The sequence below is a fragment of the Hylobates moloch genome, unplaced genomic scaffold (genome assembly GCF_009828535.3).
Source record: "Hylobates moloch isolate HMO894 unplaced genomic scaffold, HMol_V3 SCAFFOLD_19, whole genome shotgun sequence".
NCBI lineage: Eukaryota > Metazoa > Chordata > Mammalia > Primates > Hylobatidae > Hylobates > Hylobates moloch.
This window is the reverse complement of record NW_026652294.1, coordinates 23,641,936-23,664,922: the sequence shown is the minus strand read 5'-3', so window position 1 is coordinate 23,664,922 and position 22,987 is coordinate 23,641,936. Positions and strand designations below refer to the sequence as shown.

The following is a 22,987-nucleotide window of genomic DNA, read 5'->3' as shown; positions in this document are numbered from 1 at the left end:
GGCGGCCCCTGCTTGTGCCAGCCTCCCAGTGCTCGTGGCATTGGTGGAAACGTCTTTAGGCTTTCACTGTTCATGTTTGGAGCAGCCCAGGGAAAAGCATGTGTGCAAAGAACTGAAATGGACCTCATGATGCCATCACCGGGGGCTGCAGCTGGACACACCTGAGCAGGCAGCAATGGGGTGGGAGAAGGCTCGGACATCACACCGCTGGCAGTTCAAATGCCTGCCCCAAGGACCTGCCCTGATCCTGGGCATGTTGTTTTGCCTCCTGGGGCCGAGGTCTTCTCTTTTGTACAACTGGGATCATCATATTTATCTGGTGAGTGAAGGGACACCTGCAGAGAAGGGAGGTAAGCGCTCAGCATGCGCTGAAACTCAGCCACCTTCCCGCCTGCATCTTCCACGTACCAGGTGCCTCCAGCTCCACCAGCCATCGCCACACCCCAGCCCCTTTCCTCTGCTACTTCAGACATGCAGGCAGACGTGTGGGTGCCAAGGGTGCCAAGGGTGAGAGGCTTCCAGTCTGCTGGGGAAGGGGGTCCCGGCAGCAAACAATTCCGGTCCCAAGCTGATGCTGCGAGAAGTGAGAGCAGGGGCTGTGACTTGCAGCTAATGGGGAAGCAGTTCCAGGGTCTCACAGTTGGGAGGCTGAGTGAGTTAAGCTTTAGGGAAGCCACAGGGAGGAGCTGACGTTAGAGATGGACCAGAGAGGAGGCGTCTCCTGGGCCTCTGCAGGGGACCCACAGAGGCTCTCGCTGGGTGAATGATGGGCAGCCTGCCTTTCACCTGCCCTGGGTGTTTGGCCCTCTTTAGGGCTGGGAACATGAGGCTCCTGCCCTTCACCCCAGCCTCCCTACCACCCCCCACCAAAAAACCTACGTTTGGTAAACACATTATCAAGGGATTCTCGGAATATTTTAGAGAAGTTTGTGTGAATATGCTTGTGGTCGTTTTAAAAGTGTTTCAGAAGTGAGAGGCTAAACCAAGGCCTGAAGTTACTCATGGAAATCCCATGACCCGTTTGCACGGTTACCAGTGTCTCCTGGATGGGGCCTCTGCTGGAAAGGGGCTGAGACGGAGTGAAGCCCACCAGGGGTTGGACTGGGGAGGCTTGGGTCCCGTCTCCAGCTCTTCTTCTGGTCGTGTGGCCTGGACCAGTCTCAGTTGCCAGGTTCCTCATCTGGCGGCCACCCTGCTGGGCTGTTCCAGCTTTGCTTCTGAGCGGAAGGTCAGGGGCTGCCAGGGAGGAGCTTCGTGGGGAAAGCAAAGGGGAAGCTGTCAGCGCAGGCCGTCCCCTCCTGTGAACTAAAGAGTCGCCGCGGACAAGCAGGCCCCCAGATGGGGAGCCAGCCTCTGAGGTGGCGGGCCCTGCCCGGCCTCCCATGCCCTCCTGGGCCCCCCACAGCCCCCTGGCTCCTCCTTGGCCTGCTGCTGCTGCCCGGGACCCTGCGACTGGCAGGTAGTGTCTGTCCTCCTCCTTCTCTCTACTCTCTCGCTCCAGAACATCAGAGCGGCTTTCATCCCGCCCGGCGAAGCTAATTCCCAGGGACCTGTCTCTGGGGATTTGCTGGTTGTCGTTTGAACGCTGCAGACTTCACAGGGGAAGCCTTCGGGGACCGAGAAGATGTTTAGCTAATGCCTTGCTAAGGTGGCTTTTGCAGGGGAGGGGGACAGCGCTCTCTCCCTCGCTGCTGTGACAGCTTCCCCCCAGCAGTCTGGCCTCCTGGCCTTTAAACAAGGAGGGTGGGCACTGTGTGGCTGGGGTCGGGGGCGGGGCAGGGGGGAGGGACAGCTCCCCACCCGAGGAACCTCACGTGGCTGCTGTGGGGGAGCCTGCGTTGAACCTGGCAAGTGGTGGGGCTACCCTCTGGGTTGTTGCTGGCATTGGCCAGGGAGAGAGGGGGGACACCAGGGCCAGCCACAGGGCGCTGCGCCCAGAGGCACAGAACTGTCAGTCACCAGAAAGGGTCGCACCTCCCAGTTCCTGAAATACAACCAGAGGCCAAGTGTTTTAGGACGCAAATGTGTCTTTCCACGCCAGCGGCGCTGCTTTCCTGGTCCCAGGCTTTCTTGGAAGCTGGGTGGCCGGGCTCCGAGCCAGGCTGTGGGGTAGGTGGCCTCACGGCCAGTTCATCAGGCCAGGGAAGGCCCAGGAGGGTCCCATTCCAGGGCTGCCAGCACGAGGGCTCAGTGAGTTCTGCCAGATTCTCTCCGCCCCTCCTTGGCCGGGCAGCAGCCAACCCTCCCTCTGGCCAAAGGGGTGGCCTCCACTGTGGAGACCGGGTGCCTTCCTTTCTATTCTCTTAGAATTTATGGGGCTTCCAAGAGCTGTCCCCACCCTGTCCTGCTGCACCCCCTCTCATGACCACGAATTAGGCTTTATGGAGCCCTTCGCAGGGCACGCACTGGCCACCCTCACAGCACCCCTTGGGGCCCCTATTGTCCTCACCTGCACCATTTTAAGGACAGGGAAAAGGAGGCCCAGGGAAGCCAGTTCATTTGCTCAAGACCTAGCTGGTAAGTAGAGGCCAGCCTCAGCCCCGAGCTGGGCCCCTCGGCCAGTAGGCTTGGAGGCTCCTCTTACTTGTAAAGAATGTTCTTCACCGGAAACTTACCCTGGGGAAGCAAAGGCTGACCTGTGTGTATCTCCCCAGGCTGGAGCCCAGAGCCCTAGGATCCCATCTCCTTTAATCCTGTGCACGCCTCCCCCCACACCCCAGACAGTTGGTGCAAACACAGTCAGACCCCAGAAATGCAGCCTGTTAGTGTCAATCTGTCTCAACTCACAGTCGTTTTTAACTTAATTTCCCCCAATTCCCATCCTTTCCCTTTGTGTGGCTCCTCCTCCCCAAAAGACACCCAGCACACCCTGGTAACCGAGCAGTAAGAGGTTTTCTGGGGTGCTGCTACCGAGGAAAAGCTCTTTTGTAACTGTCTCAACTACAACAAAACATTCCCAGTGCCACCCTCTCCCACCCGGTATTGCAACAAACATTACATAAAAGAGAAACTGTTCTTTCACAAGAGGTGAAAACACCCTTGTGGTGTCCTAGAGTCCCTTGGAGCAGCAGACAAACCCCCACCCACGCTTTTTTTTTTTTTTTTTTTTTTTGAGAGAGTTTCACTCTTGTCACCCTGGCTGGAGTGCAGTGGCACCATCTTGGCTCACGGCAACCTCTGCCTCCTGGGTTCAAGTGATTCTCCTGCCTCAGCCTCACGAGTAGCTGGCACTACAGGCGCCCACCATCATACCCAGCTAATTTTTGTATTTTTAGTAGAGACAGGGTTTTGCCATGTTGGCCAGGCTGGTCTTGAGCTCCTGACCGCAGGTGATCCATCCACCTCAGCCTCCCAAAGTGCTGGGATTACAGGCGTGAGCCACTGTGCCCGTCCTGTTTTTATTTTTTTGAGACAAGGTCTCGCTCCGTCCACCAGGCTGGAGTGCAGCGGTGCAATCTCAGCTCACTACAACCTCTGCCTCCCTCACTCAAATGATCCTCCCACCTCAGCCTCCCGAGTAACTGGAACCACAGGCATGTGCCACCACACCCAGCTATTTTTTAAATTTTTTTGTAGAGATAGGGACTGGCAGTGTTGCCCAGGCTGGTCTCGAACTCCTGACCTCAGGTGATCCACCCGCCTTGGCCTCCCAAAGTGCTGGGATTACAGGCGTGAGCCACTGTGCCCAACCCCCAACCTGCTCTTTGTCTTACCCCTGTGCATCCCCCTTCATCTATCTGTCACTCCATGTCACACCCCTGCCTTCTCGTCTCAGAGCTTTGAGGGTTTGCTCGAAGGAATCTTGCCCCTCCCACATCTTCCAAACCTCCCCTGATCATAACCATCAGCCTGGTGCAACCAGCTCTGCCACCTATCAGTACCAACCCAGCTTGCATCCCTCAGCTGCGTCCACAGGGGTGTCACTGAAGGCCAGCATCCCTGATTCTGCCCCGTATCCCTGAACTTGCAATAGGATGCTGGCTTAGGAGTACAGGCCAGGGGCATTCATCTTCAGTTTGATTTTTCATTTATTTATTTATTTTGAGACAGAGTCTCGCTCTGTTGCCCAGGCTGGAGTGCTGTGGCATCATCTCGGCTCACTGCAACCTCCGCCTCCCAGGTTCAAGTGATTCTCCTGCCTCAGCCTCCTGAGTAGCTGGGATTGCAGGCAACCACCACGATGCCTGGCTAATTTCTGTATTTTTAGTAGAGTCAGGTTTTCACCGTGTTGGCCAGGCTGGTCTCGAACTCCTGACCTCAGGTGATCCACCCACCTTGGCCTCCCAAAGTGCTGGGATTACAGGCGTGAGCCACCATGCCCGGCCCAGTTTGAGCCCAGGCACCCTGGGCAGATTACTTCTATCGCTATGCCTCAATTGTCTCCTCTGTTAAATGGTTGTGATAACACTGCCGCCTAAACACATCCTGAGGACTGAGTGCCCAGCATGTCATTAGCCCTCCCTCAGTGAGTGTCAGCCGCCTGCCAGCCTCGCCAGAGCCATGGAAACTTGAGGTGCAGCTGGTGACCCCACGGCCTCCAGCTCATCCTGGGTGCCCGCTCCTGCTCCCAGCCGCCCTCCTCCTCCCACTTAAGCCGGGACTTGGGCGTCCCCTCTGGCTTCTTGACCCCTCTGCAAAGCCTGCTTTTCTCAAAGGTGGTCTCCCCAGACGGGAATTGTTGGGGGCTTGGCTTTTCCAGGAGCTGCAACTCAGCTTCCACGGGCCTCAGTCCTCCCCAAGGACTTCGGGGCTGGACAGACCTGAGTTCCAGGCCTGCCTTCTTCTGGTGACAGCTGTGTGACCTCAGGCAATTACTTAACCTCTCTGCACCTTAGTGTCCTCTGCAAATGTCAGTCCCCTCTCTCTTTGTGGCCTTTCCAGAACTCTGGGCTGTATTTATTTCTCACATATCCATTGAGAAGGACCGGTTCTAGGCACAGGAGGGACCCAGAGGTGAACAAGCCATAGGCCCCACTCTCAGCCTGGTGGGACCGTGAGCCTCGGCGGGAGTTACCAGACAGGTTTGTTCTGGATCCAGGTGGTGCGCGCCTGTAATCCCAGCTACTCAGGAGGCTGAGGCAGGAGAATTGCTTGAACCTGGGAGGCAGAGGTTGCATTGAGCTGAGATCGTGCCACTGAACTCCAGCCTGGGTGACAGAGCAGGACTCTGCCTCAAAAAAGTAATAATAATAAAAAAGGACGTTCAGGAGCCCCTGCCTGCTCCAGGCTGAGACCTCCTGCCTCCCTTCCCGCCGCTCCGGACCTCGTCAGGAGTAGCCTCTGTTTTTCATCTTTGTCTAATCCCAATAAAGGACTTTCGAGGCACAGGCAGAGGCGGGCGGGGAGAGGCAGGGGAGTGCTGGAAAGGCTGCCCGCTGAGTGGGGACAGAGCGGGAGGTGGCTGAGGGAATGAGGGCTGAAAGCCCAAAAGGCAGGGCCAGGAGGGCCAGGAGAGGCTCAGCTTGACCACAGGGGAAGTCTGACACAGCAGTGGGATGCAGATTGTCATTGGGTGGATCACAAATGCCCCTCAGGTAGGGGTCCGGGCACACTCCCAGCGGGTCCTGTCTCACTGCCGTCTCCTCTGTCATGGTGAACTATCACACACAAAAACGCAGTGCTGTGTGGTAAGCACTAGAAAACAAAGTCCTGTGTGACTCCCACCAGGTCAAGAATGAGAACATCCCAGTGCCTCAGAGCCCCTTCTACTCCCCTCGCCCCACAGACACCGCCCCACCCCATGCCCCACCAAAGGTACCCCCATCCCAGCTTGTGGGAGAGATCACTTACTGGCATTTCTTTGTAGTTTTATCATTAGTACACATCCCGAAACCATATGGACTAGCTTCGCCTGTTTGTGAACTTTGTATAATTGAAGGATACTGTGTGTATTCTCCTGCGACCCGCTTCTTTCACTGAGCGTTGTGTTTTTTAAGATAGATCCAGTCCACAATATGGCTGAAGTTCGTTTTGTTGCTATAGATAGAGCAAGAGTTGAAACCACGGCCGGTGGGCTAAACCCAGCCCACTGCCTCTTGTATGGCCTGTGAGTTATGAATGGTTTTTATATTTTTAAGTGGTTGAAAAAATCAAAAGGTACTGTGCGGACTCATGTGGCTTCTAATCCTTGACTCCCAGCACGGGGCTGGCACCCAGCGGATGCTCAGGAAATGGTGACAATCAAGGATGAATTAAGCTCTGAGCAGGGTGGAGACGCGATGCCACAGGAGGGGCGCCTGGGGGAGGAGATGGAAGGGCTGGGTAGTCATCCTCTGCCCTCCCTGAGCCCTGGCTCCTCTCCAGCATTGGTAGGGTAATGAGACCCCCTGTGTAGTGAATGGGAGAGAGGACATCCTGGGGAAATGTGGACCCGGAGGCAGGATCTGACCCTCTGCTTGCTCCTCATGGATCTAAGCAAGGCCGTACCCTAGTGGGGACATGGGCAACAGGACCCAGATGGGGCTGAAACCAGAGAAAGGGACGGGGTAAGCCTGGTGAGAGGGAGGGGAGGGATATGGACATGAAATTGGCAAGTGGGGCACCTGGGCTCCCGGTGAGGTCTGAGCAGCCTGGATTTGGGTCCTGGGAGCCTTTGGCCAAGTCTCCGGAGCACGCTGAACCTCCACGAGCCCCCTTGCCTGGGTGCTCAGCATCCTCCCAGACAGCAATAGGAAGGCACATCCAGCACCATGATGGCCTCAGGGTGTGGCACCTGGGACCCCTCAGGGAGGGTCTGTGAGGCTTTGGCCCTAGGGACAGGGCTCGAGGGCACAGTGAGGGAGGGGACTCAGTGCTCACCTTCGGTCGTGGGTCATGGGTCGTGGGTCGTGAGGGTCCTGCCCACCAGGCTTCTGTGGGCCCAGCCATCGGCCCCACCTATTCCTCTGCACCCCGAGACTCAGGTCCTCGCAGGCCAAGGGGCTCACCATGGCCTCCCCAGTCCTCCTGCAGGCAGGGGTGATTCACTGTCCCAGGACACACTCAGGCCAGAGCCCTGATGGCACCTTTGCCAAAACAGAGGGCCTGGAGGGCCAGGCCCCACCTGAGCCAGTTCTCTGAGGCCGAGTCCAGCACCAGGCCGGCACAGAGGAGGGGCTGCAGAGTCTTGGCTGGGACTTGGATGTACTTGGCTGCTGAGGCTCTATTTGATGAGTGGCTGTACCTGGGGACTTCATTCTAGGGCCTGGGGGCTGTGCAGGGTGCGGAGAAGAGCCAGAAGAGGCGGAATGCTGACCCTGGCTGTTTCTGCTCCCCACGCACCCCACTGCGGGTGCTGAGGTGGAGGAAGGGCAGGGCCTGGGCCAGATCTTTGCTTGCTGCTGGTGGGCCAGGGGCCAGGGGTTCACAGAGCATAACCGCAAACAGTCTCACTGCCATCAGCAGGCCCCTAACCCTGGTGCATTCAGATAAGACCCTCCCCATCCCTGGGCCACCCCTTCTTCCTGGGTGCCTGCTCCTTATGGCCACTCCCACCTTTGAGGTTGGCTGGAGGCAGAGGAGTCCCGTCTCCTGAAGAAGCCAGCCACACCCACTCCCCTGAACCTTTGCTTCTACACTGCTCCCTGGATCTGGAGGGTATCCTCTCACTTGCCCACCTGGTGACATCCAAACTGTCTGTCAAGGTCAAACTCATAGGCTCCTCTGTAGTACCCCCTCTGGCTCCTTCCCCACCCTGAACAAACCCAGTCCCCCTCCCTCTCCCTCAAGGTGTTCACCTGTGATCCCGAGCACACAGGCGCTCAGAGGCATGTGGGGCATGACCGAGCTCGCCTGAGGCACATGAGGCTGTGGGCAGAGCCAAGGAACAAGCATCCAACTTTAAGAGGCAGGCTGTGTGAGAAAAGCCAGGGACAGTGCAGAGAGAGTACGCAGGCTCAGGAAGCCTGGGGGTGGAGGGGAAGAGGAGGGAAGGTCAAAGAGAGAGGTCTGCAGGGTCATGGTCAAGGCCAGAAGCCTCAGGACCCACCAGCATCTTTGCTGACCTCCTTGGTGGCAGCAGAGCCAGCCAGCTGAAAGCATCCCGTGGTGGGCAGGAGGCGGCGGACAGGGAGGGAAGGAGGGAGCTGGCAGGGTGGAGGAAGTAGAAGGGCAGGGAGGGGAGGACAGAGGGAAGGACGGAGGCCTGGAGAGGTTGTGTGCCTGGAGGGTGAGGGATCTTGTGGGAGGTGGAGATTTAGGAGAAGTCAGGATAAAAGTGAGATAGCCAAGTTGTCCAGGGGAAGGAGTTAGTGTGTTAACAGCCAGAAGCATATATATTTTAGAAGCAGGCTGAGGGCGAGAGTGCAACAGATCCCACAGAAGGAATCACTAATGCAAGGCAGGGTTTCAAAGGCTGAGGGAGACTGGAATTCTAGTATTTCTCTTGTCCTTGTTCTAAAATGCAAATATGGGCCAGGCACAGTGGCTCACACCTGTAATCCCAGCACTTTGGGAGGCCGAGGTGGGTGGATCACCTGAGGTCAGGTTCGAGACCAGCCTGGCCAACATGGTGAAACCCCTTCTTTACCAAAAATACAAAAAAATTAGCCAGGCATGGCGGCACGCACCTGTAGTCCCAGCTACTGGGGAGGCTGAGGCAGGAGAATTGTTTGAACCTGGGAGGTAGAGTTTGCTGTGAGACGGGATTGCACCACTGCACTCCAGCCTGGGCAATAGAGCAAGACTCCATCTCAGCCGGGCGCGGTGGCTCACGCCTGTAATCCCAGCACTTTGGGAGGCCGAGGCGGGCGGATCACGAGGTCAGGAGATCGAGACCATCCTGGCCAACACAGTGAAACCCCGTCTCTACTAAAAATACAAAAAATTAGCCGGGCGTTGTGGTGGGCGCCTGTAGTCCCAGGTACTCGGGAAGCTGAGGCAGGAGAATGGCTTGAACCCGGGAGGCGGAGCTTGCAGTGAGCTGAGATTGCGCCACTGCACTCCAGCAAAAAAAAAAAAAAAAAAAGACTCCATCTCAGAAAATAAATAAATAAATAAGTACGAAAAGAAAGAAAGGAAAGAGAGAGAGGGAGGGAGGAAGGAAGGAAAGAAGAAGGAAGGAAGGAAGGAAGGAAGGAAGAGGGAGGGAGGAAGGAAGGAAGGAGGAAGGAAGGAAGAAGGAAGGAAGGAAGAAAGAAAGAAAGATAGATGATCATGTCACTTTCCAATTTAAAAGCCCTCAGAGGCTCCACTAGGTTTCCAGGGCAGTGTTCAAGCTGCTTCCCACCTCTGAGGCATCCCCTTGTACCCCCCCTCCCAGACACAAATCATTCCTTCCAACTCCACCAAGGCGCAGTGCCCATTTCAAGAATTTGAGAAGCTTTACCCGAGAACTTTCTTGGGTTTAAAACCTCTCTCCACACCCCTCCCCCAACTGTCTGCCTCCTGCTCTTCTCTTCCTTCCAAGTTCAGCTTCGTCAAGTGATGGGAAGAAAGATAGCAAGATGCTCACAGCTGTGAGGTCGGGTGGCAGAACTGTTCAGCTGAACAAGTTCAGCTTGCTTCTTGAGATTTTGTTGTCATTTCTAGAATTTCTTTTTCTTGTTGTTTGTATGTTTTTTGTGTTTTCTTGTTGTTGTTTTTGTTTTTTTTTGAGACGGAGTCTTGCTCTGTCCCCTAGACTGGAGTGCAGTGGTGTGATCTCGGCTCACCTCAAGCTCCGCCTCCCGGGTTCACGCCATTCTCCTGCCTCAGCCTCCCGAGTAGCTGGGACTACAGGCGCCCACCACCACGCCCGTCTAATTTTTTGTATTTTTAGTAAAGGTGAAGTTTCACTGTGTTAGCCAGGATGGTCTCAATCTCCTGACCTTGTGATCTGCCCGCCTCGGCCTTCCAAAGTGCTGGGATTACAGGCGTGAGCCACCGTGCCCGGCCGTATGTTTGTTTTTTTTTAAGAGATGGGGTCTCAGTCAGTGTGATGGCTCACACCTGTAATCCCAGCACTTTGGGAGGCCAAGTCAGGCAGATCACTGCCTCAGTGAACAGGAGTTTGAGACCAGCCTGGCCAACATGGTGAGGTCATGAGGTCAGGAGTTTGAGACCAGCCTGGCCAACATGGTGAGGTCATGAGGTCGGGAGTTCAAGACCAGCCTGGCCAACCTGGTGAAACCCTGCCTCTGTTAAAATACAAAAACTAGCTGGGTGTGGTGGCACATGCCTGTAATCCCAGCAACTCAGGAGGCTGAGGCAGGAGAATCTCTTGAACCTGGGAGGCAGAGATTGCAGTGAGCTGAGATCATGCCACTGCACTCCAGCCTGGGCAACAAGGTGAGACTCCATCTCAAAAAAAAAAAAGAAAAGAGGGATGGGGTTTCATACTGTCACCCAGGCTGGACTGAGGTGGTACAGTCATGGCTCACTGCAGCCTCAAACTCCTGAGCTCAAGTGGTCCTCCCACCTCAGCTTCCAGAGTAGCTGGAACTGCAGGCACTGCTACCTTGCCCAGCTAATTTTATTTATTTATTTATTTCAGAAATGGGGTCTTGCTGTGTTGCCCAGGCTGGCCTTGAATTCCTGAGCTCAAGTAATCCTCCCACCTTGGCCTCCAAAAATGCTGGGCATTTTTAGAATTTCTACAGTGAACATGTTTCACTTTGTTACTGGGAGGTGGTAGGGGTACCTAAAGAATTCTAATTTAAAAACCAAATAATGACCCACACTCCAAGAGTTGCCTTCCCAGGAACGCTTTGCCCCTCCCAGGCTGAGATGGGCCCCCCTCTCTGGACTCCTGCAGCCCACGGTCTTTCCTTTCTCCCACCTCTTTCTGTCTCCATCTGTCAGCTCCCTTCCTGGTGGCAGGGCCTGGCCCTCCTTGGTGAGACTTTGGGTGAACACACACTCCCTGCTGAAGGAGGCACTCTGGGGGGTCTGTTCCCCTCACTTCATTTCCTTTTTTTTTTTTTTTTTTTGAGATAGAGTCTTGCTCTGTCACCTAGCCTGGAGTGCAGTGGCGAGATCTTGGCTCACTGCAATCTCTGCCTCGCGGGTTCAAGTGATTCTCATGCCTCAGCCTCCCAAGTAGCTGGGATTACAGAGGCCCACCACTGCGCGCAGCTAATTTTTGTATTTTTAGTAGAGACAGGGTTTCACCATCTTGACCACGCTGGTCTCAAACTCTTGACCTCGTGATCCACCCGCCTCGGCCTCCCAAAGTGCTAAGATTACAGGCGTGAGCCACCGTGCCCAGCCTGTTCCCCTCACTTCATTTTGCCCACTCCAAATCAGAGACAAGAAGCAGACCCCAACCTCACCCTTTTGGCCCTATTGCCACCTTCCACACCATCCTGATGCCCCTTTGAGGGTAGAGAGGTGGCTATAAAAGGAGAGGCTGAGTCCCCTGATGACCCAGACCACACTCTCAAATGAGCTCCAAAGTTGGAGCGACTTGACCTTTTTTTGACCTTCTTTTTTTGTTTGTTTTTGTTTTGAGACAGAGTCTCACTCTGTCACCCAGGCTGGAGTGTAGTGGCACGGTCTCGGCTCACCTTCCACCTCCCAGGTTCAAGCGATTCTCCTGCCCAGCCTCCTGAGTAGCTGGGGCTACAGGCGTGTGCCACTATGCCCAGCTAATTTTTGTATTTTTAGTAGAGATGGGGTTTCACCACGTTGGCCAGGCTGGTCTCGAACTACTGACCTCAGATGATCCACCCGCCTCAGCTTCCCAAAGTGCTGGGATTACAGGCGTGAACACCTGCGCCCGGCCTTGACTTTCAAAACAGGCAAAAATGAGGCAACTGCTATAAAGACACTGATTGACCCTTGTGAGGCTTATTCCCGATTCAAACCATGGACATTCTGCACTTGGTTTGTGTCCCTGAGCGGCCACCGTACACACTGGTTCAGGGGTCTACAGGCATGAAAATGAGCCGTGGATGGGCTGTGGAAATGGCCACGTCTTGATGCATCTTTGTAATTTGGAGGTGTTGAAAGATGTGACAATCTGTCCGATGGCGCCATTCCAAAGGCAATGGTGCTAAAAGCTCCGAAATAGTCTCTGTTCAAAGGTTGCCTTCCAAGTCCTGCAAAATGCCCCTCCCTCGCCAGCCACTTGGTCACACACCTTTGCATTTGATGCCTGTGTCCTGCCCGCCTGCTCGTCTGTGGCATCCTGGGATTTGTGCTCAGGCACATGGCTGGGGCTCTGAGATAAAACCAACAGCCCTGATCGCAGCCTTTCAGATGGGCCTTTAAAAAGGCACAGCTCTGAGAGATGCCAGAATTAAATTGGAGGGCAAACCCCATGCCTTAAATAAAGACCGTGGGAACTGCTTTCTTCTGTAGCTGGGGAATCAAAGTGTTTTCCTTTAAAATCGACCTAACTTGGGATGGATACCTTTGATCAGCGTTGTCTGGGTCCTCACGCCCTTGGCTGACAATGCGCGCTTGATGCCATAGAAGGGATTGAGTTCCATGCAGCGGGGAGCTGGGACCAAAGCCCTGGCCCATGACTTGGTGGTGAGAGGAGCCTCAGCAGCTGGAGCAGAGTGTGAGGGATGGGGGAGATTGTGGGTGGCAGATTCTGGGGGTGAGAGGAAGCCACAGAAGCATTTTCTTCTTCTTCTTCTTTTTTTTTTTTTTTGAGACAGAGTTTCACTCTTATTGCCCAGGCTGGAGTGCAATGATGTGATCTCGGCTCACTGCAACCTCTGCCTCCCAGGTTCAAGCGATTCTCCTGCCTCAGCCTCCCGAGTAGCTGGGATTACAGGCGCCCACCACCACGCCTGGCTAATTTTTGTATTTTTAATAGAGATGGGGTTTCACCATGTTGGCCAGGCTGGTCTCAAACTCCTGACCTCAGGAGATCCACCCACCTTACGCTCCCAAAGTGCTGGGATTACAGGCATGAGCCACTGCGCCTGGCCCATGGGAGCATTTTCAATAAGAGCATACCAAGTTTTCCACGGTGCATTCCTTCCCCAAAACGTCCGCCCCTGCTGCAGAACAGGGATGCCACCTGGCCCTTTGCAGCACTGGCCTTGTCACAGGGCCAGCCTGTAGAGGGCTCGGGGGTCACTTCTGTTTTGGGAGCCACAGGCTCTGCTTGAGCTGAGGTGACAATAACAGTCCCCTAGTGCTGCAGGGCCATTTCTGACTACCATTGTTCCCAGGCCCCTACCTATTGCTGGCCCTGTCTACCTATTACATGACCCAAATTTAAGGAAACAGCCTGTGAATTTTTGACTCCCTTTAAAGAAGTATATTTCTTTCCTTTGAGAATGTTTTCTTTTGCTTGCTTTGAGGAGTTTGTTTGTTTGTTTGTTTGTGACGGAGTCTCGCTCCGTCACACGGGCTGGAGTGCAGTGGCATGGGCGATCTCGGCTCACTGCAACCTCTGCCTTCTGGGTTCAAGCGATTCTCTTGCCTCAGCCTCCCGAGTAGCTGGGATCACAGGCGCCTGCCACCACACCCGGCTAATTTTTGTATTTTTAGTAGAGACAGTGTTTCACCGTGTTGGCCAGGCTGGTCTTGAACTCCTGACCTCTGGTGATCCACCTGCCTTGGCCTCCCAAAGTGCTGGGATTACAGGCGTGACCCACTGCACCCAGCCTGTTTGTTTTTTGAGAGAGGGTCTCTCTCTGTCACCCAGGCTGGAGTGCAGTGGCATGATCATAACTCATTGCAGCTTCGAACTCCCAGGCTCAAGTGATCCTCCTGCCTTAGCCTCCTGAGTAGCTAGGACTACAGGCATGCCATCATGCCTGGCTAATTTATTTATTTATTGAGTAGAGATGGGGTCTCGCTATATTCCACGGGCTGATCTTAAAGTCCTGAGCTCAAGAGATCACCCAAGGTCAGGAGTTCGAGACTAGCCTGGCCAACATGGTGAAACCCCACCTGTACTAAAAATACAAAATTAGCCAGGCGAGGTGGCGCATGCCTGTAATCCTAGCAACTCGGGAGGCTGAGGCAGGAGAATCGCTTGAACCAGGGAGGTGGAGGTTGTAGTGAGCCGAGATCGTGCCATTTCACTCGAGCCTGGGTAACAAGAGCAAAATTCTGCCTCAAAAAAAACAAAAACAAAAACAAAAACCAAGAGTGGGATTATAGACTCAAGGGACCCACCTTAAAATCCCATGTCTACCACCGCAATTTGGGCAAACCTCTTGCCTTCTCTGAGCCTCAGTTTTGTCATCTGCAAAAGGTGAAACCAAACCCAGGGGACATTGGTCTTCTGATCACATGGCTTAACAGTGATGCCTGAGAGTCTGTGCAGTGTGGGGCAGCCAGACACCCAGGAGTGGCTCAGGGAGGAAGTGAGCACGTCCTGGAGACAGAGAGGGGGACCCCAAAGCCCAGGAGAGGAAGGAATGGGTAGGACATTCCACGCAGCTGGAACAGCACGGGCGAAGGCGCCGGAGTGTGGCAGGCTGATGTCTACGCAGGAGTGGGAGAGTGAGGGCCAGAGAGCAGCTGAGCGGGGCTATGCAGGTCCTGGGAGGCAAGAACTGGATCCTCCAAGCCCGGGACTTTCCATTTTTCTAGCTGTGGCCCAAAGTTAAGAGATGCATGTTTTAGCGTGACCCTGTCTGAACCCAATTGTATGAATATAACTGAAACTAGAAGGTCGCAAACAGTGCCCTTACACGCATGAAATGCTTCATGTTCTTTTTTTTTTTTTAATTGCTTGTCTTGACCCCGTAAATTGATTCCAGACTCCTTCCTGGGTCTCCTCCAGCAGGGAGCCCCTGCCGGTTCAGGCAGGGCAGGAGCAGGATTGAGTTTGTGGATCGCTGGGGGCTCAGAGCCACAGCGACAGCGCTGGTTGGGTAGGAGAGGGGACTGGATGGGAGCTGTTGAGTTGGAGGGATGGGGATATTGTGCAGGTGGTGGGCAGGTCTGATTCTGAACATCAGTGATCCACAGGAAAGCTGCCGGGTGGGCACACCAATGCGTGGGGGCACACCCCGCCAGGGATTCACTCAGCATGGGGTCCCCGCGCCAGGTGTGGGAGGATAGCAACCCCGCCCAGCTCTCAAACTCCAAGTTCAAGCAGCCACAGATTCATAAGAAGAACCGGAAAAGGAAGGACTCAGGCACCCACGGGTGGTTGACAAACTCTTTCCCAATAAGGGTGGGAGAAGAGCAGCTGGAGGCTGAAGGTAGAGGGCTGTTGGTGCCCCCAGCCCTGCACACACCACACCCCTGAGGGGCCTTCAGCCAGGCCAGGCCAGCGCCCGGGACAGGGACGGTGCCCAACCCTGGGTCAGGGAAAGACCCCTGGGGGTCCTTCTGCACCTGGACCATCAGGGCCTACGTGCCCTGCGCTGAGGGCGTGTCATTTAACCCGGCAGAAGGATATAGGGCTGGCATTTGCCTTTTTTTTAAAAAAAAAAACAGACAGCTCTTGTCACCCAGGCTGGAGTGCAGCATTGCGATCTCGGCTCACTGCAACCTCCGCCTCCTGGGTTCAAGCGATTCTCCTGCCTCACCCTCCCAAGTATCTGAGACTATGGGCTTGTGCCATTACACCCAGATAATTTTTTGTATTTTTAGTAGAGAAGGGGTTTCACTATGTTGGCCAGGCTGGTCTTGAACTTCTGACCTCATGTGATCCGCCTGCCTCGGCCTCCCAAAGTGCTGAGATTAATAGGCATGAGCCGCCACACCTGGCTGGGATTTGCCTTTGTAGATCCCCAAGGAGGACTCCCCGTCTCATTCTTGTCACTGGGGAAAGGCAGCCTGGCCCGTGGCAAGTAGCTGGGTTCCAAGTCTCAATTAATCCCACCACAACCCCTTAAGGCTGGCATTGTTGCTCTCCCTGTGTTGCGGGGAGACGCTGAGGTCAGAGAAGTAAAGCCAGCTGCCCAAGTTGCACAGCCTTGAAGTGGCAGAGCCAGGAGCCACGTCCAGGCCTGTTGCCTCCAGAACCTGGGCTTTTCCCAAACGCCCCCGCTCATCGCCCCTATTTCTGGCCAGGCCCAAGGCTTCCTCACAGTGTGGGAGGGACTTCCCTGGAACTGCAGAGAAGTGAGGGATGGAGGGTGTGTCACCCCCGAAAACACAGTCTCCTGTAAAGCGGGGTGGGCAGACTAAGCAGGGATCCGCGGCGCTGCCCAGATGAGACGTCTGTGCTTGCAGTTCTGTGGGGGTGGGGAGGCACAGGAGAGGAGTTGAAGACTCAAAACAAACAGCCAAGCCCGGGGATGGGGCGGGGGCCCTCCCAGACACCGTGTGGCAGCCCTGCCTCTGATGGCTCTGCTGCCCTCCTGCTCCACCCCTCCTCCCCCATGGTCCTCACTATGGGTGCCCTCTCCCCTCTCCCTGCACCATCCTATCCACATTCACCAGGCTCAAGACGCTCCTGTTCAGGAAACTCCCCCTGGGCCAAACTCCCTGCCTGTGCAGACTTCCATCCCGGCAGGGCAGGCCAGGCAGGAGAGTTCAGGTCCTCACCAGCCCCTCCTCACTCTCTGCCCCAACTTTGCCCTCCCTGAGCCTCAGGGGTGCTCCTTGCAGCCACCTCCAGGCCCCGCCTCTCCACAGGGCGAATCTCAAATCCTCCTAAATTCTCTAAATGGAAGGGAAGTTCTCAAATCCGTTCCCTGCACAGAAAACACCTGGGGCTCCTTGAGACGTTTCCTCTCTGCGCCCCAGGACCTGTTCCAGCTCTGCCTGCCCCAGATTCCATGGGACCCTGGAGAATGACCAGAAAAGCAGCTGGGAGCAGCTCCTGGGCCCTCTAGACCCCTTAGTGTCGGGGGATTTCTCCCGGCAAAACTCAGCTCCTCTGGTCACTCTAAGTCAAAGTTCTATGGTCACCGAAAGTCACAAATGGGTCCCAGTTCTTCACATCTCTAACCCTGTATAACAGACAAAACTTCAAATTCTAAGGCTGAAGTGGTTCCCCAGCCACCTGGGGCCTGTGTGAGGGTGAGGGGTGAGGTCCCTCTTCTCTTTCCCACCCAGACCCCCTCCTCGTCCGTCCCCACCGGTCAACCTGGGTGGAGGCAGAAAAGACCTGCCTTGTCAGGTGCGGGGGAGGCTGGCCCTGGGCTGTGGGTGCTTGGCGTGGAGTCCGTTGGGCCTCCCACGGAAGTGGGGGAGTGCTAACTGGAATTCTGCGGCTCTCACTCCCTCCTCAGCCCCCAGGAGTCTGGTATCCACCCTGGTCTTCTTCGCCAGGCCGTGGGCCCCTCTAGGCAGCTGCATGAGCCAGTCTAGAAGGACACTCAGCCAGCTCACTGCCCCAGACCACGTTATCCCATGGGGACACACTGCCTTTGCCAGAAAAGGGACAAACCATGATGCAGCCACACCATGCCCTGGCATGAGATAGACAGCGGCCGAGTCCCCTCCCTCAGGGGATACTGCTCAAGTTCAGCCAGGGTCCCCCTAAAGCCCCTGTCAGCCTGGGGTGAGAAGCAGGCACCCCCAGGGCAGGCCAGATGCCCTGCAGCTCTCCCCAGCCCCCTCTACACCCACCTTCTGTGACCCTGTGGTCTCCATGTGATCTTGGAGCCAAGTAGCCACTTGTTGGCCATCTGGAGGTGAAAATTTGTGAGGCCCACCAGGGTTCTGACAAACCTCTTGTTAGCATCTGATGGCTACTGTGCCCAGTGCCACCATGAGCACCCCCTGCCATATCTGATGGCAGCCTCCCAGCCCGGGTGCTGGCTCTTCTTCCTCAACATAGCCAGACCAACTGGGGTCCAAAGCCTGGCCCCACCACTCGTGATCTCTGTGATCTGGGGCCTTTAAGATCCTCTGCTTTTTGGTTTTGGTTTTGAGATGGGGTTTCACTACGTGCTCAGGCTGGTCTCAAACTCCTGGGCTCAAGCGATCCTCCTGCTTCGACCTCCTGAGTAGCTGGAACTACAGGCGTGCGCCACCACTCCTAGCTAGACCCACTACAGAACGCGGTGGCAATAGTTGCCTCCTAGGATCGTCGTGGTGTTTAATTGACACAGGACCTGTGTCACACCAAGCCAGGATATGATTTCTGTACTTTTTCTTTTCCTTCTGTCTGTGGGTTCCTGCTTCTGGGTCATGGACGCCCTCTAGACCCCTGGGCCACCAACCCTGCACCCCAACCCCATCCCAGGCAAACTCAATGCTCCCCATACCAGCCCTTATGCCTCAGGCTCCTTCTGCTCCTTCCCTTTTGGACTGGGGGTGTTGCCAGGGCAGGGAGCCCCTCCTGGTCTGGGACAGGGCCTGTGACCTAACTGGTAGCCCTCCCATGTTTGTGGGAGGCACAAACAAAGGACAGCTGAAAAGAATTTGTGGACTTGGAAATGACCATGAAACCTATCAGCACTGTGCCTTCACAGGGGACTGCTTCTAGTCGGCAGCCTACTAGGGCCTAGACCTCTACAGCCTACACCCCTGAAGGGGCCTCTGGGAAGGACGGGTCCAGGAGATGGGGTGGGAGCTGGGCAGTTGCAGGGGTCCAGCTCTGGGGTGCTGATGCCCCATTGAAAGGAAGGTGCAGGCTGGGCGCGGTGGCTCACGCCTGTAATCCCAGCACTTTGGGAGGCCGAGGCGGGCGGATCATGAGGTCAGGAGATTGAGACCATTCTGGCTAAACACGGTGAAACCCCGTCTCTACTAAAAATACAAAAAATTAGCCGGGCGTGGTGGCAGGCGCCTGTGGTCCCAGCTACTCGGGAGGCTGAGGCAGGAGAATGGCGTGAACCCAGGAGGCGGAGCTTTCAGTGAGCTGAGATCACGCCACTGCACCCCAGCCTGGGCGACAGAGCGAGACTCCATCTCAAAAGAAAAAAAAAAAAAAAAAAAAAAAAAAAAGAGGAAGGTGCAGGTGCAGGGGAGGTGGTGAGCTACATTCACAGGCCAGAACCCAGAGGCCTTGGCTGCAACTGCAGACCTCCTCTCCCTCCCCGGGTGTTTTGGCCTAACGTCTCCAGACTGGCTGTTATTGACTGAGCTCGTCAGAGACGGCTTCCTCTCTTTACTTTTTGGACACAGCAGTTTCATCAGAGGTCTGAGGTTCTCACTTCGAAGCCTCTCCTCGCTGTGGCAGATCTGAGCCAGAGCCGTGCACTGTCATGAGCCTAACCCAGTGACCTTAAAGAAATGAATCCCAAAAGAATATAGAACAATGGACGTCTGTTTTTATAGATTTCCCTGGAATTGTAAAGATCGGCTTAATTGCAGTAGCAGAGTTCATCATTTTCTAGAAGGGTACCTCAGACAGGGAGAATTTTTAAAGAAATTGGTCTGAAGTCTTCCTGCCCAGGACAAACAGGAAGGTTTCATGGTGCTGACAGTGTATCTGCCCTCCCCCTGGAGTGGCCTCTTAGATACCCTGTGAGGAGGAGCAGGAGGCCCCTGGTGAGGAGATGGAGGTCACAGGTGGAGGGGGCCACAGGGTAGGTACACAGACAGGGCAGTGGCCTGTGAGTGCTGTGCAGGGCTGCTGGGCAGGGTCGGTGGTGATGTCATTTGTGGTTCACCCTACCCCTCTTGTCTCTAACAAAATTTTTTTTAATCAAAAAAAAAAAAAAAAAACTGATGCCCAGGCTGGCCTTGAACTCCTGGCCTCAAGAGGTCCTTCTGCTTTGGCTCCTGAGTAGCTGGGATTACAGACACGCGCCACCATCCCAGCCCACCTGGGTCCCTGGGGGACAATATAACAGCCCCCACCTCTATATGCCTACCCTGCCCCTGCCCCATCTCGGATAAGTCCCTGCCCTGAAGCGAGGCTCTTAGTTTTATGACAAAACAAATGTAATGTTATCACTAAACAGCAGCAATCCTGCAGTAGAGTCCAGAGATACAAAGTCCAGGGTAAAATCCCTCCTGCTCCGTCCACCAGAGGGTAGCCCTGGAGGGGGCCCGAGTGCCAGCTCCCTGGAATGACATTTCACAAGTGAGCGTCGTTATATCAATTACAAGTCAAACCCACCGTGACTGCCAGACATGTGAGTCAATTCCCTGGAACTGTCAGTGCCTTTAGTTCTTTGAGGGAGGGGGTGTCTCTCTTTTTCTTTCTTTTTTTTTTTTTTTGAGACGGAGTCTTGCTCTGTCATTCAGGCTGGAGTGCAGTGGGGCGATCTTGGCTCACTGCAACCTCCATCTCCCAGATTCAAGCAATTTTCCTGCCTCAGCCTCCTGAGTAGCTGGGATTACAGGTGCCCACCACCACACCTGGCTAATATTTTTATTTTTAGTAGAGATGGGGTTTTGCCATGTTGGCCAGGCTGGTCTCGAACTCCTGACCTCAAGAGATCTGCCCACCTTGGCTTCCCAAAGTGCTGGGATTACGGCCACGAGCCACCAGGCCTGGCCAAATTTTTGTTATTGTTGTTATATAGATGAGGGCTTTCTGTGTTGTCCAGGCTGGTCTCCAATGCCTGGCCTTGCCTTCTTATGTGACAGAACAACAGGCCTGAGCCACCGCGGCTCCTGATTTTTTGGGGTTTTTTTTTGTATTTTTAGTAGAGGCGGGGTTTCACCATGTTAGCCAGGCTGGTCTCGAACTCCTGGCCTCAAGCAATCCACCCGCCTTGGCCTCCCAAATTGCTAGGATTACAGGCATGAGCCACCCTGCCCAGCCTGGGGGTGTCTCTTTAGTGGCTCAACAGGAACCTCAAAATATCAGCATTGCCAGAGTTTTGAGGAATTAACTGAAGCACAGGGCCAACTCCATCTCTGTTCCTGCATCTTCCAGAAGGCTGGCCTCCCTTTGGGACCCCCTTCCCAGAGCTCTGGCTCAGAGCTGAACTGAAGAGACCTGGGAAGAGATCAGCCTGGCCTCACTCCAGCTCCACACCACAGGCAGGGCCCACGCCTCACTTTCCCCAATAAAATAAATCTTGTGGCTCCTCTGAGCATCTCAAACACGTGATCTTCTCCCGATTAACAACCCGGCCTGCATGTTCTTGGCTGCTGGCTGCCGACCTCAATTTAGAACTGTCTGCTGCTCAGCTGCTGGAGAAGGAGGGGCCTGGAGAACCTAGGAGCGCTAAAGCCGAGGGGCCTGTGCAGCTGAAGTCTGGGGCGGCGGGGGGCGGCTGCTGCCCCCAGCCCAGGATCCAAACAGCATCTCAGAGGCCTGCAGCAGGGGTTAGAGCCCCCCAGGCAGGGCTGCTGCTTTGGGAATTTTCAAACTGTTTTCTGAGGTGCCTCTGATGAGTGGGGGGAGGGGTGGCTCCTGCAAAACTGGCTTTGTCATGGTCATTGACATCATGATCACAGCCGAAATGGCCCCACGTGGAGCACCTCTGCGCTGTTGGAAAAACCGCTCTCAGGATGTTGCCTGTTATACTATATAAAAAGCTGACAAATCCTCTCCGAGCCCAGAGTCCGGGAGAGGTTTGTGTCTCCCGCTGCCTGCATGCCTCCTTACTTTGGCACGGGGAGAACTGTGGGCAGACCTGCCTCCCTCTCTGTCTACCGCCAGGAAACGCTTGGGTTTCTTTATTTTGTTTTCCTGCCTCCTTCTTTATTTCTCATCCATCACCAGCTTTCTCTCTTCTCAGGCCTGTGCTTTGATCCCAGGTGGCCTCTTGGCCTTTGGGAAGAAGGAGAGTTGGGAGTGCAGGCTCTGGTATGCCCCAGCCCTGGATGGGGTTGTAGCTCCACTCTCTACCTGCTGAGGGATCCGGAGCTAAGTGCTTCAACTCCCTGACCCTCAGACTCTTCTTCTTCATAAAACAGGGGCTCTCACTTTGCCTTGGGGTCCATTAGGAGAGGTAGAGTGGTGTGCGTAATATGCTTGGCACAACTCCGGCACACAGCAAGTGCAGGAGAGGCAGGGGCTGCACCTGCAGAGGTAAGCTCACAGGATGCACGAGACTTGTCTTTCTTTCTTTCTTTTTTATTTTTTTGAGATGGACTCTTGCTCTTGTCGCCCAGGCTAGAGTGCAGTGGCATGATCTCTGCTCACTGCAACCTCAGCCTCCCAGGTTCAAGTGATTCTCCTGCCTCAGTCTCCTGAGTAGCTGGGATTACAGGCATACACTACCACACCTGGCTAATCTTTGTATTTTTAATAGAGACAGGTTTTGCCATGTTGGCCAGGCTGGTCTCAAACTCCTGACCTCAGGTGATCGGCCCACCTCAGCCTCCTGAAGTGCTGGGGTTATGGGCATAAAAAAGTTAGCCCGGCTGATTTTTGTATTTTTAATAGAGACGGGGTTTCACCATGTTGGCCAGGCTAGTCTCTGTTATATAGTATAACAGGCTAGGCTGTTATATTATATAAAAAGCTGACAAATCCTCTCCGAGCCCAGAGTCCGGGAGAGGTTTGTGTCTCCCGCTGCCTGCATGCCTCCTTACTTTGGCACGGGGAGAACTGTGGGCAGACCTGCCTCCCTCTCTGTCTACCGCCAGGAAACGCTTGGGTTTCTTTATTTTGTTTTCCCGCCTCCTTCTTTATGTCTCATCCATCACCAGCTTTCTCTCTTCTCAGGCCTGTGCTTTGATCCCAGGTGGCCTCTTGGCCTGAGGAGTCTCGAACTCCTGACCTCCGGTGATTCGCCTGCCTCAGCCTCCCAAAATGTTGGAATTACAGGTGTGAGCCACCGCGCCCGGCCGTGAGCCTTAACAGGCAAGTGGGTGGGATTGAGGCAGCCTCAAGTGACCTGTCGCTCTCTCCCTTTGCTTCCCCTCTAGGAGGACAGTCAGTGACCCACACTGGCCTGCCCATCGTGGCCTCCCTGGCCAACACAGCTGTCTCCTTCAGCTGTAGGATCACCTATCCATACACTCCCCAATTCAAGGTTTTCACAGTCAGCTACTTTCATGAAGATCTCCAGGGACAAAGGAGCCCTAAGAAGCCGACCAACTGCCACCCTGGACTGGGCACAGAGAACCAGAACCACACCCTGGACTGCCAGGTCACCCTTGTGCTGCCGGGTGCATCAGCCACTGGCACCTACTACTGCTCTGTCCGCTGGCCACACTCCACGGTGAGAGGCAGCGGCACCTTCATCCTGGTCAGAGGTAAGGCTTCCTCTGTGGCTTTTCCAGGGCAAAGGACACAGAGGTTTCAAATGGCAGTTTGGGACTTTGGATCGGAAATAGAGAATGGAGCCAGGTGCGGTGG

General features: G+C 55.0%; 1 protein-coding gene across 2 annotated transcripts in view; it reads left to right on the top strand.

Moving 5' to 3' along the window:
- Positions 1-1,292: 1,292 nt before the first annotated feature.
- NFAM1 (NFAT activating protein with ITAM motif 1) overlaps positions 1,293-22,987 on the top strand; it is a 48,125-nt gene continuing 26,430 nt past the window's right edge. The window contains exons 1-2 of one of the 2 annotated variants that reach the window (XM_032138707.2): positions 1,293-1,459; positions 22,555-22,884. In XM_032138707.2, coding sequence (XP_031994598.1) covers positions 1,339-1,459; positions 22,555-22,884 — 451 coding nt within the window. In that variant the 5' untranslated portion in view covers positions 1,293-1,338. The remainder of the gene's footprint in view (positions 1,460-22,554; positions 22,885-22,987) is intronic. The other variant, XM_058431121.1, reaches the window with a different exon arrangement.